This window comes from Panthera tigris, chromosome D1 (assembly GCF_018350195.1).
Source record: "Panthera tigris isolate Pti1 chromosome D1, P.tigris_Pti1_mat1.1, whole genome shotgun sequence".
Taxonomy (NCBI): Eukaryota; Metazoa; Chordata; class Mammalia; order Carnivora; family Felidae; genus Panthera; species Panthera tigris.
The window spans coordinates 59132988-59146889 of NC_056669.1; the positions used below are offsets into that span (position 1 = coordinate 59132988).

General features: G+C 55.5%; 3 protein-coding genes across 10 annotated transcripts in view; 1 reads left to right on the plus strand and 2 right to left on the minus strand.

The window, feature by feature from the left end:
- The window catches only part of NUMA1 (nuclear mitotic apparatus protein 1), a 72142-nt gene extending 64602 nt beyond the window's left edge, over positions 1 to 7540 (plus strand). For 5 of the 6 annotated variants that reach the window (XM_042957551.1, XM_015537020.2, XM_042957550.1 and 2 more), the window contains 10 exons: positions 1251 to 1361; positions 1467 to 1685; positions 1786 to 1943; positions 3307 to 3553; positions 4409 to 4637; positions 5170 to 5306; positions 5672 to 5848; positions 6028 to 6141; positions 6230 to 6451; positions 6805 to 7540. In XM_042957551.1, the coding sequence (XP_042813485.1) occupies positions 1251 to 1361; positions 1467 to 1685; positions 1786 to 1943; positions 3307 to 3553; positions 4409 to 4637; positions 5170 to 5306; positions 5672 to 5848; positions 6028 to 6141; positions 6230 to 6451; positions 6805 to 6816 (1626 nt within the window). In that variant the 3' untranslated portion in view covers positions 6817 to 7540. The remainder of the gene's footprint in view (positions 1 to 1250; positions 1362 to 1466; positions 1686 to 1785; positions 1944 to 3306; positions 3554 to 4408; positions 4638 to 5169; positions 5307 to 5671; positions 5849 to 6027; positions 6142 to 6229; positions 6452 to 6804) is intronic. The other variant, XM_042957553.1, reaches the window with a different exon arrangement.
- On the minus strand, positions 7424 to 12031 carry LOC102948713 (interleukin 18 binding protein). The gene is made up of 6 exons (XM_007080909.3): positions 10286 to 12031; positions 9847 to 9940; positions 9313 to 9510; positions 8548 to 8671; positions 8311 to 8458; positions 7424 to 8104 (listed from the first exon to the last, which is right to left on the minus strand). Exons 2-6 carry the CDS (start codon positions 9866 to 9868, stop codon positions 8021 to 8023), a joined length of 576 nt encoding a protein of 191 aa, XP_007080971.1. The 5' UTR covers positions 9869 to 9940; positions 10286 to 12031; the 3' UTR covers positions 7424 to 8020.
- Positions 12032 to 12118: 87 nt separating this feature from the next.
- Positions 12119 to 13902, minus strand: part of RNF121 (ring finger protein 121) — an 83378-nt gene continuing 81594 nt past the window's right edge. For all 3 annotated transcript variants that reach the window (XM_042957558.1, XM_042957559.1, XM_007080910.3), the window contains exon 9: positions 12119 to 13494. In XM_042957558.1, the coding sequence (XP_042813492.1) occupies positions 13374 to 13494 (121 nt within the window). In that variant the 3' untranslated portion in view covers positions 12119 to 13373. The remainder of the gene's footprint in view (positions 13495 to 13902) is intronic.

The following is a 13902-nucleotide window of genomic DNA, read 5'->3' on the forward strand; positions in this document are numbered from 1 at the left end:
CCTGTGGCTCAGGAGCCCCTGTATGTGCCTTCTTAGAGCTTTCAAGGGAACACTGGGGTGGCTCCCATCACTCAGGCCTTCGCTGCCCACTAGTTGCCCCTAGTCATGTGTGGTTATTTAAACTAAATTAAAAATTGAGTTCCTCAGTCACGCTAGCCACATTTCCCTTGCTTAAGTAGCTATGTACGGCTAGTGGCTACCATATCGGACAGGGCAGATACAGAACATTTCCATTCCTGTGGAAAGTTCTTTGGATAGTGCTGCTCCAGACAGCCTAGCTTTGAGGATTGTCAACAATGTTTAATATTAACTGCACTGTAACTTGTCATGCTTTGTCATGCTTTCAACAGCATCACCTTTTTGGTTTAATACCTGCTTTTCTGCAGTTCAGTCTTCACAGCTTTTACTTAGGGGCAGAGGAATTAGGCACCTGTGGCACTAAAGCCCCGTGGTGGGTCACAGGAGCTGGGAGCAGAACTTCATTTCCATGCCACAATCGTGTGATAAACAGATGCTGCTTCTCCATTTCGGGGCCTTCTCGGTGCTAGGAGATGTAGGAGAGAGAAGGCCGGGTAGTCCATTGTCTTCTACAAGCTAAGTGCTCTGCTCACTGGCATCACAGGGGGGACCGAGATCTGGACATGGCCCCTGCTCCCAAGGAGTCTGTGGTCTGCATAGGAGGCAGTGCAGCATCATAAAAGCCCACACAGCCTTTGAGGTTGGGTGGAACAAGGTTCAGATCTTACTCTGCTATGACCCCGGTCAATTTGTTTAAATCTCTGAGCTCAGTGTCTTCACCTCTGAAACAGATGAAGTTACTTCCCGGAGCAGTTGTGAGGAGAACAAGAGTTCCCGTGTCCTCTGAGAGCTCATGTGCCAAGTGCCTAGCTTTGCACCCAAGTGTTCCCTGAGGATCAGCCCCCTTCCTCCTTGGGGAGAGTACTCATGGAGAGAGAATGAGACAGTTTGTTCCTGGGTGCAAAGAAGGCAAAGATAGGGCTGTCAGAACTCTGCCAGAAATGGCCTTAGCCAGACAGGGAAAGCTTCTGCAGAATGTGGACCTTGAAGGGTGTGTGGTATGGCAGTAGAGTAGGCGCTAGGGGCGGGGGTAAAAGGATTTTTTGTGCGAGTCCTGAGAGGGTCTGCAGGAGTCTGAAAACACCATGGAACCCAGGAGGTTAGGGCAGGTCCGTGGATTTGGGTGCACTAGCCAGACCAGCCACCCTGATCAGCGTTGTCATGCGTTCCAGGCCCAGGGAGGGGAGAGCCAGCAAGAGGCTCAACGCCTCCAGGCCCAGCTGAACGAGCTGCAGGCCCAGCTGAACCAGAAGGAGCAGGCAGCTGAGCACTACAAGCTGCAGGTGAGGCGCCCCCAGCCCTGGCCCACTGCTTCCTCGCCCTGCTGCCCTCCAGTCCCTGCCTCCCCCTCACCCCCACCGCCCCACTCGTTCTGTGTGCCCGCGTAGATGGAGAAAGCTAAGACCCACTATGATGCCAAGAAGCAGCAGAACCAAGAGCTGCAGGAGCAGCTCCGGGGCCTGGAGCAGCTACAGAAGGAGAACAAGGAGCTGCGGGCTGAAGCCGAACGGCTGGGTCGGGAGCTGCAGCAGGCTGGGCTGAAGACCAAGGAGGCTGAGCAGACCTGCCGCCACCTTACTGCCCAGGTGCGCAGCCTGGAGGCACAGGTGCGTATCCGGTCAGATGGACTCCACCCTGTCATGTCGGACCCCTGTGCCCTCCTCTCCCAGGCTGCCCCTGCCTGAGGCTTCTCTTCACTCTCCTCAGGTTGCCCACGCTGACCAGCAGCTTCGAGACCTGGGCAAGTTCCAGGTGGCAACTGATGCCCTGAAGAGCCGGGAGCCCCAGGCAAAGCCTCAGCTGGACTTGAGCATTGACAGCTTGGATTTGAGCTGCGAGGAGGGGACTCCCCTTACCATCACCAGGTGAGGAGGTGCCCTGTCTCTGTCTTGTTCACTGAGTGCCCACCGTGTGTCAGGCTGTGTCTTGGGCACTGGGGCTAGTGAGATTGAGAAGATGTCTCTTTGCCCTCTGGGAGCTTTTTCTTAGAGGAGAAGACTAAGGAAACTGTCCGAGGTGTTCGGCCAGATGTTTGTGTAGGGCACACTGGGAGTAAAAAGAAATGAGTGCTCAGAGAGGGCTTCATGGAGGCTGTCACTCCTGCTGAGTCTGCAGAGGAGCGGAAGGTGTGTGTGCTCCGTGAACAGAGGAGAGCAAAGGCTGAGAAAGAGCCTGGCTGGGCTGGCAAGTGAGGTTGGGTGGGGCTGGCTAGACTCCTCATTGAAGTTTAGATTTGATCCTGAAGGCACTGAGGGATCTTGGAAAGGCTTGAAATTAAGGTAGATGTGGTCCAGTTTGATTTTTTTTTTTTTTTTTTTTAATTTCTGTTTTAGAGAGGGCACGAGCGAGGGAGACAGATAGAGGGAGAGAGAAAATCTCCAGCACACTCAGGATGGAGCCTGATGCCGGGCTTGATCCCATGAATCTGGGGTCATAACCCGAGCTGAAATCAAGAGTCGGGCCACCCAACCGATTGAGCCTCCCAGGTGCCCCTAGAAAGTTTTTCCGATAACCAATGTAAAAGCTGAGATGTACCCATACTGTTACAAAAACACTTAAAAACTAGTAATGCATTTATTTACCCCTCCGCATCCTCTGAGGTAGGTTCTGTGATTATCTCCTTTAACAGATGAAACTGGGGCATAGAGGGGCAGTCCTTTGCCCAAGGTCCCACAGTGGCAGAGGCAGGCTTGAGCCCGAGCAGCCTGGTTTGAGTCCTTGCTTGTCACCAGGCTGGCACCTCCCCTCAGGTACCATTAAATCTAGGTGAGAGGAGAGGAGGCAGACCGTGGAAGGACATGCAAATGGAGTGGCGTGTGGTTAAGTGAGCTCCTGGACTTGTCCATTGCATTGGGCTGGAGGGAAGAAGTAGGATTGAGCTCATGTTCATGGCTAGGGGACCCAGGTGGAGGCTGCTCCCATTCCCTGAGGCAGGAGATCCAGATGGATGGACTTCATTTGGACATGCTCACCGTGGAGCTGAGAGTTACCAGTGTTAAGGAGCTCAGATAGCCATGGAGATAGATGGGCTGACCAGAAATGGAGAGTGAAGGGAGGACCCAGGTCAAGCAAGGGCTCTCCTTGATGCCTTTCAAAAATCAGAGAATGGGGTGCTTGACCTGGTCTGCTTGTAATAAATGTAGGAATTGGGTCATTTTGGAGCAAAGGGATGAACAAAATTGCCTTTTAGCCCCAGGCATGGCACCTCAGCAAGTCTCTTTCCTACAGCAAGCTGCCTCGAACCCAGCCAGATGGCACCAGCATCCCTGGAGAGCCAGCTTCCCCCATCTCCCAGCGCCTGCCCCCCAAGGTAGAATCCCTTGAGAGTCTCTACTTCACCCCCATCCCTGCTCGGGGTCAGGCCCCACTGGAGAGCAGCTTGGACTCCCTGGGGGACGTCCTCCTGGATTCAGGCCGGAAGACCCGCTCCGCCCGTCGGCGCACCACTCAGATCATCAACATCACCATGACCAAGGTCAGGCTGCTGGGAGTGGGCCTGTAGGACCCAAGTGATGCTCACTTGCTCTTAAGGGCATCTTTCCCGTCGGGTGCCTCTGGAGGCAGGCAGGGCTGACTAGTTCATGTGTTACAAAGAAGCACAGCCTCTTGTGTAGAAAGGGGCAGGGCTGGAATTGGATGCCTAAGGGATCTAAGGCTGGTTTCTTTCCATGTGTAGTACTGACCCCGTGCAGACCGAAAGGAGAGAAGATGGAGAAGTTGCAGCCCAGCCCTGTGCCTGCAGCATACCTCCTGGGTGGCTGAGATGCATTGTGGCTGCCCAGAGGGCTGCCTGCTAGGTTGGGGGCCCTGGTTGGCCCTTGTTTTCCATATCCTGAGGAGGATGGGGAGTGGGGAAGGTTCGTTTGGTGTGGGCTGCCTTTGGCTACCAAGAAGCTGCAGAAGTTCTAAAAGATGGGCAGGGCCCTGGCAAGCTTGGGCTGAGGGTCAGTGGAGGCTGTGGGATGAGCCTGACTATGACTAGCTCAGGAGACTGGCATTCTAGCCCCAGCTCTGCCACTCCCTAGCTGTTACCTGTGGGTTGGTCACTTTACTTTTTTGCACCTTGATTCTAAAATTGTCTGATAACACACTCTCTTCCCTCTTTTAAAGCATTGTTAACAGACTCAAATGAAAATGGGATAGCCTTGGCACCTTGTGCAGGATTCTTAGCAACAGGGCCCATTCCTTGTAGATGTGCAGCTAAGGATTCCTGCAAAGCAGTGGGAATACATGCTGCTGCGGGATCCGAGGCTGTATTTAGGAAAGTGAACAGGAGGCACCTTTATGGATTGTCAGGGCCCCACTCCACCAGATCCATTCTCTCTTCCAGAAGCTAGACGTGGAAGAGCCGGACAGCGCCAATTCATCCTTCTATAGCACACAGTCGGCCCCTGCTTCCCAGGCTGGACCACGAGCCACCTCTTCCACCCAGTCTCTAGCCCGCCTGGGCTCTCCTGACGATGGCAACTCCGCTCTGCTCAGCCTGCCTGGCTACCGGCCCACCACTCGCAGCTCTGCTCGCCGCTCCCAGGCTGGGGTATCCAGCGGGGCCCCTCCAGGTGAGGGGGCCACAGGGACATAACACACACAAAGAAAACCCCAGGCTATCTTTTGGCACCTCACCGACCCCTCCTCCCTGCAGTCTCAGGGCTGTGCTGGGCAATCAGGCTGATGTTCATCTCAGCCAGGGTGAATGGAAAATGGTCACAAGGGAGCCTGGGACTCCCAGTGGAACAGTGATGCTCAGCTGCTGCCTGGAGTCCTCCATTACTGTCTCAGGTGGTAAGGGGTGCCAGAAGGGTGCCTCAGGGACCTTTGGTTATCAATTCCTGGTCCTCAGTTTCTCTAGGGTGTCACAGCCTCCGCATATGGTATATGACTTCTTTTGACCTCCCCAGGGAGAGAGCACACGGAGCAGAGCAGGACTCTAGGGTACTGGGCTTGAAGTCCACGGGACAGGTGGACAGGAGTGGTGGCCACAAAAGTTGGCAAGAGGCCAGGACCCGTGGGAGACCTGCTGCCTCTACCCTCACTCTTCCTGGCCTTCCTACTTCCTAGCCCCACCTGCTTCAGTTTCCCTGCCCTCCACAGGAAGGAATAGCTTCTACATGGGCACCTGCCAGGATGAGCCTGAGCAGCTGGATGACTGGAATCGCATTGCAGAGCTGCAGCAGCGCAATCGAGTATGCCCCCCACACTTGAAGACCTGCTATCCCCTGGAGTCCCGGGTGAGCTCCAGGGTCACCTGCACGGGACCCACACTGGCTCTTCTCCTCCTCCCTCAGCGCTCCATGCGGACCCAGCCCTAGTGCCCTGCCTGGCTCTTTGGCCTGCTGCAGAGTGACCTTATGCTTCTGGTGGAGTAGCTGGCAGAGAGGGGTTCGGGGTGAAATCACTGTGGGTGGGCCTGAGTCTGTGGAGGAGGTCTGCTTGGGACTACTCTGCTCTGACCACCATGCAGGGCCTGAGTAGAGAAGACAATGGGAAGGGAGACCTTCTGCAACAGGAAGGCTTTAGCTGCTGCACACGCCGGGCCCGTGAAGAGTTCTGGGGTGGTCCTGCTGCACTGACCCCCTCCTTCCATCCCATCCAGCCTTCCCTGAGCCTGGCTACCATCACGGATGAGGAGATGAAAACTGGTGACCCCCAGGAGACCCTGCGCCGAGCCAGCATGCAGCCAGCCCAGATAGCCGAGGGCATGGGGATCACCACCCGGCAGCAGCGCAAACGGGTCTCCTCAGAGCCCCACCAGGGCCCTGGTACCCCTGAGGTAGGTGACCCTGATTCCTGTTTTGTTCCATCTAGCAGGCTTCTCTCTCCAAGTGTCTGATGCAGGGACAGGGGCTGTTGGGAAGGGAGGTTTCCGGAGGGAAGTGGTGTTGACTTACAAGGTCCACTTGGCTCTGAGACACACAACTGGTTTTGGATGTGAACTCTTCTTCCCTGTAGTCTAAGAAGGCCACCAGCTGTTTCCCACGCCCCATGACTCCCCGGGACCGACACGAAGGGCGCAAACAGAGCACTAATGAGGCCCAGAAGAGAGCAGCTCCGGCTGTTAAACAGGTCACTGGGGGCTGAAGGAGATCCTAGAGGGACCTTGCTGGCAGGGCCCAAGTGCAGCCCAGTTTGACAGTCCTCCCCTCCCCGACAGGCTGACCGCCGCCAGTCGATGGCTTTTAACATCCTCAACACACCCAAGAAGCTCGGGAATAGCCTGCTGCGGAGAGGAGCCTCCAAGAAAGCCCCATCCAAGGCCTCTCCCAACACCCGCAGCGGGACCCGCCGCTCTCCTCGCATCGCCACCACCGCAGCCAGCGCCGCCACTGCTGCTGCCATAGCTGCCGCCACTGCCACCCCTCGGGCCAAGGGCAAGGTGGAAGCACTGACAGGGAAAGGAAGGGGGTGGATGGACTCTTAGAGTGGGTGGAAGCAGGGTACTCCCCCAGGCCACCCCTTGGGAGGCTTCCACTGTGTGGCCCAGCTAGGCCACTGGGGGTGGGCTAAGAGAAGGTGCTCTTACTAGCTGCTCCCTGAGGACAGGAGACACAGGGCAACTCAGCACAGCCAGCAACTGATAACCTGAAGCTAGATGTGTCCAGGTCACACCAAGGAAGGGATCCTAGTCAGAGAGGTTTGGGGCTAAAAGAGGCCTCCTCAAGGCCAGCTGTATCTGCTGGCATCACAAGTCTCCAGCCAAGTGACTGTCTCTCTCTCTCTCTCTCTCAGGGAAAGCACTGAAGGGCCAGGACCAGTGAGAGGCCCCACCTGTGTCCTCAGTGCCGACCTCGCCTGGTCCTTTTCCTTCTACTATCCCTTTCAGTGCCTTCTCTCAGCTCCCAGGCCAGCAGTGGCCAAACCCCTACAGACAGTGATGCCTGCCCACATCCCCGGCCTGGTACCTGGATCTTCACAGGAGCCTTCGCTAGGTGAACTGAGGTGTTCTCAGAGTTGTCCCCAGAGGCCTGGAGTGTCTGGGTCTTCTCCCTACCTTGCCTCCTGACGTTTTCTTAGAACAAAGTCACTTCTCCATCACAACCAGACTTGAGGCTGGCTTTGAGTGGCTGGGCCCAAGGGCCTCGTCCTCCTCAGCCTCTGAATCCAGAAGGGACCATTGGAGGAGCAGGCCCTGGTCCCTGCTGCTCGTGGTGGCTGGGCCTAGCAGGGCCCTTGCTTTTGAAGTCCAGGACTGGACATTGACCTAGCGGGTGCACCTAGAGATGCTCCCATCCACCCAAGGGCTCAGCTGCCCAGAAGATGCTCTTTTCCAGAACAGATAGGCCCCATGCCTGGGGGTGGCAGTGGGGAGTGGGAGGGGAGCAGCCTTCAGCTGCACCTCATCCCCCCTTCCCCAGACTTAAAAGTGGGGTGGGATTTTGGAGTGATGGGAAGGTTTTTAAGGGCCAGGGATGGATCTTTTTCTAAATGTTATTACTTGTAAATAAAGTCTATTTTTCTCCCTTAAGTGCTGAGCTGTCTTGATTTGTGTGGGAAAAGGGAAGTTTAGGTTCATTAGGGTATTTCTATCTTTGTCCCTGCCGAGTGTCCCAGACTACCTGCCTTCTCTCAAATCCCTTCTCCTGGCCTTTCTGGGGCCACAGGATCTTCGCACACTTTTTTGAGGGCCTGTGTTCCCGGACTTTAATTTTGTCTTTAGCTTCTGAGTGATAGTCCCCCTCTTCCCACACTCCCTCCTGGGACGGGCCAAGTTCTGTAAGTGGAATGAGGACTTAAATGACAGAGCAGATGTCATCATGCCTCCACTGAAAAATCATTTATGAGTACCCATTGTGGACCCAGGCAGCTGTGGATCAGAAACAGCATCTACCCCCACCCTTCCCTGGGACAGTCCATTAAAGGGAAAAAAGAAAGAATATTAAGTCGATGCAGAAGGCCTGAGCTGCAAGGGCAGCTCAGGTAACGACATTCATCCAGGTTCTGGAGTTCACCTGTCTTGATGGTGAGGCAGAGGGGCCCCGCTGGAGGGTGAGGTTTCTTGAGTGCAGGGCACAACTGTCCTCGGCCCAGCCTGGAGAAGCGAAGGCAGACAAGGTTCAGGGCCAAGGGTGGGGACATCTCTCGTAACCTCTCTCCAGGCCATGCCTCCCCTGCCTGCATCCTAAGTTCCACTTGGGAGCACAGTGGACGTTAATGGAGGCCACTCCGGGCAGAGCCCACCCTATCCTCCCCATACTACCACTCCTGTCCGTGGAAACCTCCACTCAGGTTTCTCACCCAGAGCTGGGCCACGACGATGTGACGCTGGGCAGTCTGCTCAGGATCGGCAAAAACACAGGAGAAGTTGGTATTGCGCAGGGTGGGGCTCAGCTCCTCTAGCATGAGGGTCGTCTGCAGCTGGGTGCGTGGGCCCCGGCGCTCCCGACTGAAGCAGAGGAGGAAAGGCCATGAGAAGACCATAGGAGGAACCCGAACCACCCCCCTGCCTGCCAGCCTTGCCACTGCACCCCTCACCTGATGCTGCCCTCCCTCAGCCGACCTGGGAGGTGTTCGATGAAGGAACCATTGCCCAGCCAGTACAGGATGCTAAAGTGGGGGAAGCGGCTACAGGCGGTACAGGACAAGGTCAGCGTTCCATCTAGGGACACGTGGCTGTTAGCCCTTCTGGAGAGCACACCCTCCCCTCCACCATGCTGCCCTCCCCACTGGCTCCCACAATTCAGGAACTGGATTACTGCTGTACACACCACCCAGGTGGGAAAGTCCGTTAATGGGGAAGTGTGGTTGTCTACAAGGCAGGCCTGGGGCTGAACAAGAGGAATTTGGGGACGGGTCCTTGGTTCAGATGACGACTCCTGACCCTGTTTCTTCAAGATGGCCTTTTCCAGTGCTCAGCTTTGGGGACTCTAGGAGCCCTGGTCAAGGAGGCAGTAGGCCACTGCTCCTCTAAGATGGCCAGAGGGCAAGTGGGCTTGGGTGGGGCGCAAGCTGGGCCTCGGAGCATATTGCAGTCAAGGCTCTGGGAGTCCTCTGACCATCCTTATGTCTGAATTCTCTCCATCCCATCTTGGGAGCTGGGCCCTGCACCCACACTCATGATGCTGGGTGGGAAAGGGGATGCCGAGTGCTCTGGCAAGTGCCCTGGCTGGTGGGGCTACATGGCAGAAGGCAGTGGAAGGGGGCAGCTCAGGAGTCAATCCCACCTTTGGGCCCTCTGTGCCCACAGCTCACCCCCTGACCACCGTGCCCTTTTGGGCTCCCATCAGAATTGCTCCTTACTCAGTGGGACTTCCAGTTCCGGCCAGGTCACCTCCATTGCTGGGCACTGCTTAGCTGTTGGGAGCCCGGAGGGGCAGGGGTCCTTTGTGATCCCAGATGAGCCAGTGAAAGCGGTGGTGGCCTGAGGTAGAGGTGTGGCTCCAGCCAGGTGAGAGACTATGTGGGCACATAGGAGCAGGACAGGCAAAGGCCTGGGATCTGAGGGCAGGACAGTCACAGAGGTCAACTGCTGTCTGACTGCCTGGAAATACTCAACATCCTGGCTTGGATCTTGGCTGGAGAGGGAGCTGCCTGGATGCAGCTCTGGCCGAGATTCCTGGGCTCTGCCCAGGGAATCAGAGGGGCAGAAGGACTCCTCGGGCCCCACCTCTTGGCCCTTTCTGAATGGAGAGAGGCTGGACAGAGGCTGAAAGGGAGAGCACAACAGCAGGGCGGAGCTCCCCTGGCGGAGGGTGTGTGTGTGTGTGTGCCTGCTCCACTCTCTTCTGTTCTCAGGCCCTACCCCACCCGCCCTTGCCAGCCCCTAGGTCCTACCTGGTGTCCGGTTCTGTCTCATGGTCTTGACGGATGTGTAAGGAGCTGGCGTGCCTGGCTCTATTTAACTGTGACAACTTCCTCCTCTCTGGGGCTGGTGGGGGAGGAGAATGGGAGTAAACTACTTCTCTCACATCTTCTCAGTGGCTTGTCTGGATCCCAGCCATTTGTATGGGCCTGTCCTTCCTGTAGACTCCACAGCTGTCCCTTGGTCTGAACTGACTGGGTTGCCAGGCAATGCTATTTATTTACTCCAGGCATCCCATCCAGCACAGGCTGGAGCTCTTTCAGAATGTAGCAACAAAGCTGAAGATCATCTAGTAACCGTCTTTCCCCACTCTAGCTCTTATTACCATTAACATTATGTGGTTATGTGTCCACTCTAACCCCTTCATTATAAGGATGGAGAAACAGACCCAAAGAGGGGCCAAGGACTTACCCCGTCACAAAGAGAGGCAAAGCTCTCTTCACTGGAGCTGGTTCCGGGAAGGACAGGATTAGTGAAATCCTTCTGGGAAAACACTCTCCACTCCCCTCTATTTCACTTTCACTTTTGTTCTAACCATGGAATCCAGAGTAGGCTCTGAGTTATTAACAGAGGGCACACACATAATGCCAGTCTGGGTCCAGTCTGTACACAGCACCTCTTCTGGGAGCCGAAGTTCATGATGGCCCAGAACCTTCCTGCTAACTCACAGACCCCCCCCTACTCTCCAAGTGGCATCAGACTGGATCTTTCGTCCCTGCTCAGCTTCACCCTCCCAGGGGCACATACGGTATGAACTTATGAGTCTCCTGCAGATGGATTCTTCTGTCCCAGTCAAGGGTTAGGACTCTGGCATCCACCTTTGCTCTTCGGAACCAGCCCTTGCTTCTACATGAGCAGACTTCATGCTTCTTTCACATTCACACTGATATTCAAGGGGTCAACTCTCCTTGGCACTGGGGGCCCCATATTGGATCGCTTTGACCACTCCAGGCTCAGTGTCACACCAGCCTGTCATCCTGGCCTTTCTCAGGCTCTCCACTCCCTCCAACCACCAACCCCACCCCCACCCACCACCCCACAAACTATATGGCCAGAACTATAGGTCTAGGTTTACTAGGGAGTCTAAATTTCCCCCTACCTGGCTCCCAAGAAGCCCCAAAGAGCCCTCTTTTTCAGAATCCCCCCCCTTCAAAGCTCAACACTCAGTCCAGCTGTGTCCAGACCCACATGAGCCATGACACAGGAACTATGCTGACAGCACTCTCCAGCCTTGTGTGCAGGAACCTCTCAGAGTCAAGCTGAGGACTTGGAACATAAACTGGAGCTTTGGCCCTAAAAAGGAGAGGGTGCCTCCCAGGGAAGTAGGGGAGCAAGCAGCCCAGCGCTGGCTTCAGCAACAACAGAGCTATATGAATTCACCAGTCTGGTGGCTGATGGGACAAATGGAGCTGGGGCAGGGCCAGGACTAGGGTGGGGTTAAGTGAGGCACCTGGGATGCAAAACTGGAGTAAGCATTCACTATCAGGGTCTCGCCAGTGTCTGCAGAGGCAGAAAGACCAGGACTGGTGATTAAGCATGAAGGACAAGACCCAAGTGTCTGAGGTTTGTGGTCTCTGTGTTCTCTGTGATGGGATGCCCAGAAAAGAACCAGGGAAGCCAGGAGATGGAACTAGGTTTGGAGTTCATGAAACTCCTCCCTGGGAGTGCCCCTATCTCTAGCCATCAGGTCAGGAGGCAAGGCTGCCTGGGGCTTCTGAGACAGTCCTTTGGGGGTGGGGTGGGGATGGAGGAAGAGGAGACAGCACTCTACCTTAGAGTGGAACCAAGACAAGAGTTGGGCCACCGGGAGGTCATGGGACTCAGGCTTGCTGAAGTATGAAAAGAGAGCCTTGGACAACCTGGTCTTGGCTTCTCACATGAGCCTGAAGTATAGGGGGAACAAAAGTGAAAGAATGATCCCTGGACCCTTCAACTGGGCGCACCAGCATGAGCAGTGGGGGACTATGGGAAAACACAGCTGGGTGAGAGAAGCCAAAGTTGAGAGTGGCTCATGAGAAGAGGTGCTGGCAGCAGGGCACTGACCTCAGGAGGTGAGGAAGAGAGTCACCCAGTGATGCCCCAGGGCCCTTCTGCCGCAGGACAGGAGCCTGGCATCACACCATTCCCAGGGATAAGGGGTGGGGCCAACTACCCCTAGGATCCAGCTCTCAAATGGGAATAGCAAAAGGCAGCAAAGACAAGGTACTCCCAGGGACCCCAGGGAAGAATAAAGCAAGATGGATGTTCAGCTTTCCAACCCAGCTCACGGAGCTTTATTCAGAATGGAGTGACAAGATCCTGCTTGGCTCTTGCTGTGCTTGAAGATGCAAGCCCAGCTGGGCCACATTCCCTAGGAACCCAGTGCTGAGGGCCCACGTTTACCCTCCCACTTCCTTCAGAACTCCTAGGGCCAGAGCTAGGGCCTACCTGGAACCTGTTTTTAGATCCCTTGCCTGGGCCTTGCCCACTTCTCTTCCCACCCACCTTCACTCCTGTTGCCAGGCCCGGGTAGGCCCCATGAACGTGGAAGCTGACAGAGGGACATTCCCTGGGCTGGGAATCCCCTGGCTGCTTCAAGGGAACACTGTCTGACGACAGGGAGGAGTCTTAACTGTCATAGTCCTTCTGCTACACACAAACAGACGCACATACTCTCTCTCAGGCATTCAGGGAAGGAAGTGAGTGATGTGGCAGGGTAGCCTTTGGCACGTGTCACCACTTCCGGGCTAAAGGTTCTGTTCACATAAGGGGCCTTCAATCACTGCCACCCATAGCAGTGCCCGTGGCCCAACTACATATGGATAGACTCTGTTCTTGGCTGAGTACAGCCCAGCTTGGGGGCAGGTTACCCAAGCTGCTGCTGTTTCTGGTTGCCCCCAAACACATCCTCAATGGATTACGAGGTTCCAGGGCTTCTCTCACTAGAAAAGTCACAAGGTTCCACTTGCCTCAACCAGTCTATGGGACCTGGACAAGGGAAGACAGAGTCAGACACAATACCGATCCCAGGCCCAGACAGGGAGGAGGGAAGATACCTCACCCCTCAGTGCACATCTGTGGCACCAGGCAGAGCCCATTGGCTCTCCCACACTGAGCGAACCAGACTGGAGCCCCACAGAAGGAAGGAAAGATGGGGGTGGGATTGGCTGAGGCTCTCAGCCAGAGATGAGAAGGCTCCTTTAAACCAAAAATGTTGTGTCTCTGCTCCCACCCTGCTCAAGCAAGGAGGGTAAGGCCTGGAGGAGTTGGGGCAATTCCTATGCTCCACAATAAAAAAGGTTTTTAAATATATTCATCAAAATAGTATTCTTTTAAAAAGCCCCCACTGCTGACAGCCCCACTGGCTGGCTCTCCATCGTCTCCCTCCCCAGCCCGGACACAGCCGGAGGGGTCCTGAGTGGCCCAAGTGCCCCTTTGAGTCTTTCCCACCCAGGAGGTCTTGGAGGGCAGGGAGGAGAGTGCCCTGAGGTCCATAGTGGGTGGATGCTCTTCTTCCTGACTATTCCAGGCCCAGGATGTAGTTGATGCCTTGCACCAGGCCAATGATGACAGGCTGCCAGGCTACCAAGTATCGAAGCCAATCCAGCAGTTGCCCGTACATGACGTGAGGCCTCTCCCAGCTGTCAGTGTGTTAAAGAGGCTATGTGTAAGAGCTGCTAAGGTTGGACTAGGGGATGGGTGAGAAGGTCTGCCCACACTTTCAGCTGCTCCACAGAAATGAACCTACAAGGAGAGGAAGCCCCAGCCAGCCTCTCCGTGTCAGAAGGAAGGGCTAAACCCAGAGAATGGGGGAAGGAGAGAACAGGGAACCAATGCAGAAGACAGGACAGACATGGGAGAAGGGTGGAAAGGTGAAACTAAACTAAGACCAACATGCAGAAGAGGGCCTCCCATGTAACACCTTCTCGAAGATGGACCCGTTGGTGTTAAGTAAGAATACACAGTCTGAGACTGCTGTAAGTGCATCTGTGCCAGTGGCTGCAGGGAGGTGGACAATGCGATAAAGTAACCCCAAAGGTTCTTGTAAT

What these genes read in the sequence shown, in the direction of transcription:
- LOC102948713 (XM_007080909.3), bottom strand. Translation starts at nt 9,868, where the DNA reads ATGAGACAGAACCGGACACCAG. An exon ending in GGAACTGGAAGTCCCACTGA is followed by an intron (nt 8,672 to 9,312) that starts GTAAGGAGCAAT and finishes ACGTGTCCCTAG; the next exon opens with ATGGAACGCTGACCTTGTCC. An exon ending in CTGAGGGAGGGCAGCATCAG is followed by an intron (nt 8,459 to 8,547) that starts GTGAGGGGTGCA and finishes CCTCTGCTTCAG; the next exon opens with TCGGGAGCGCCGGGGCCCAC.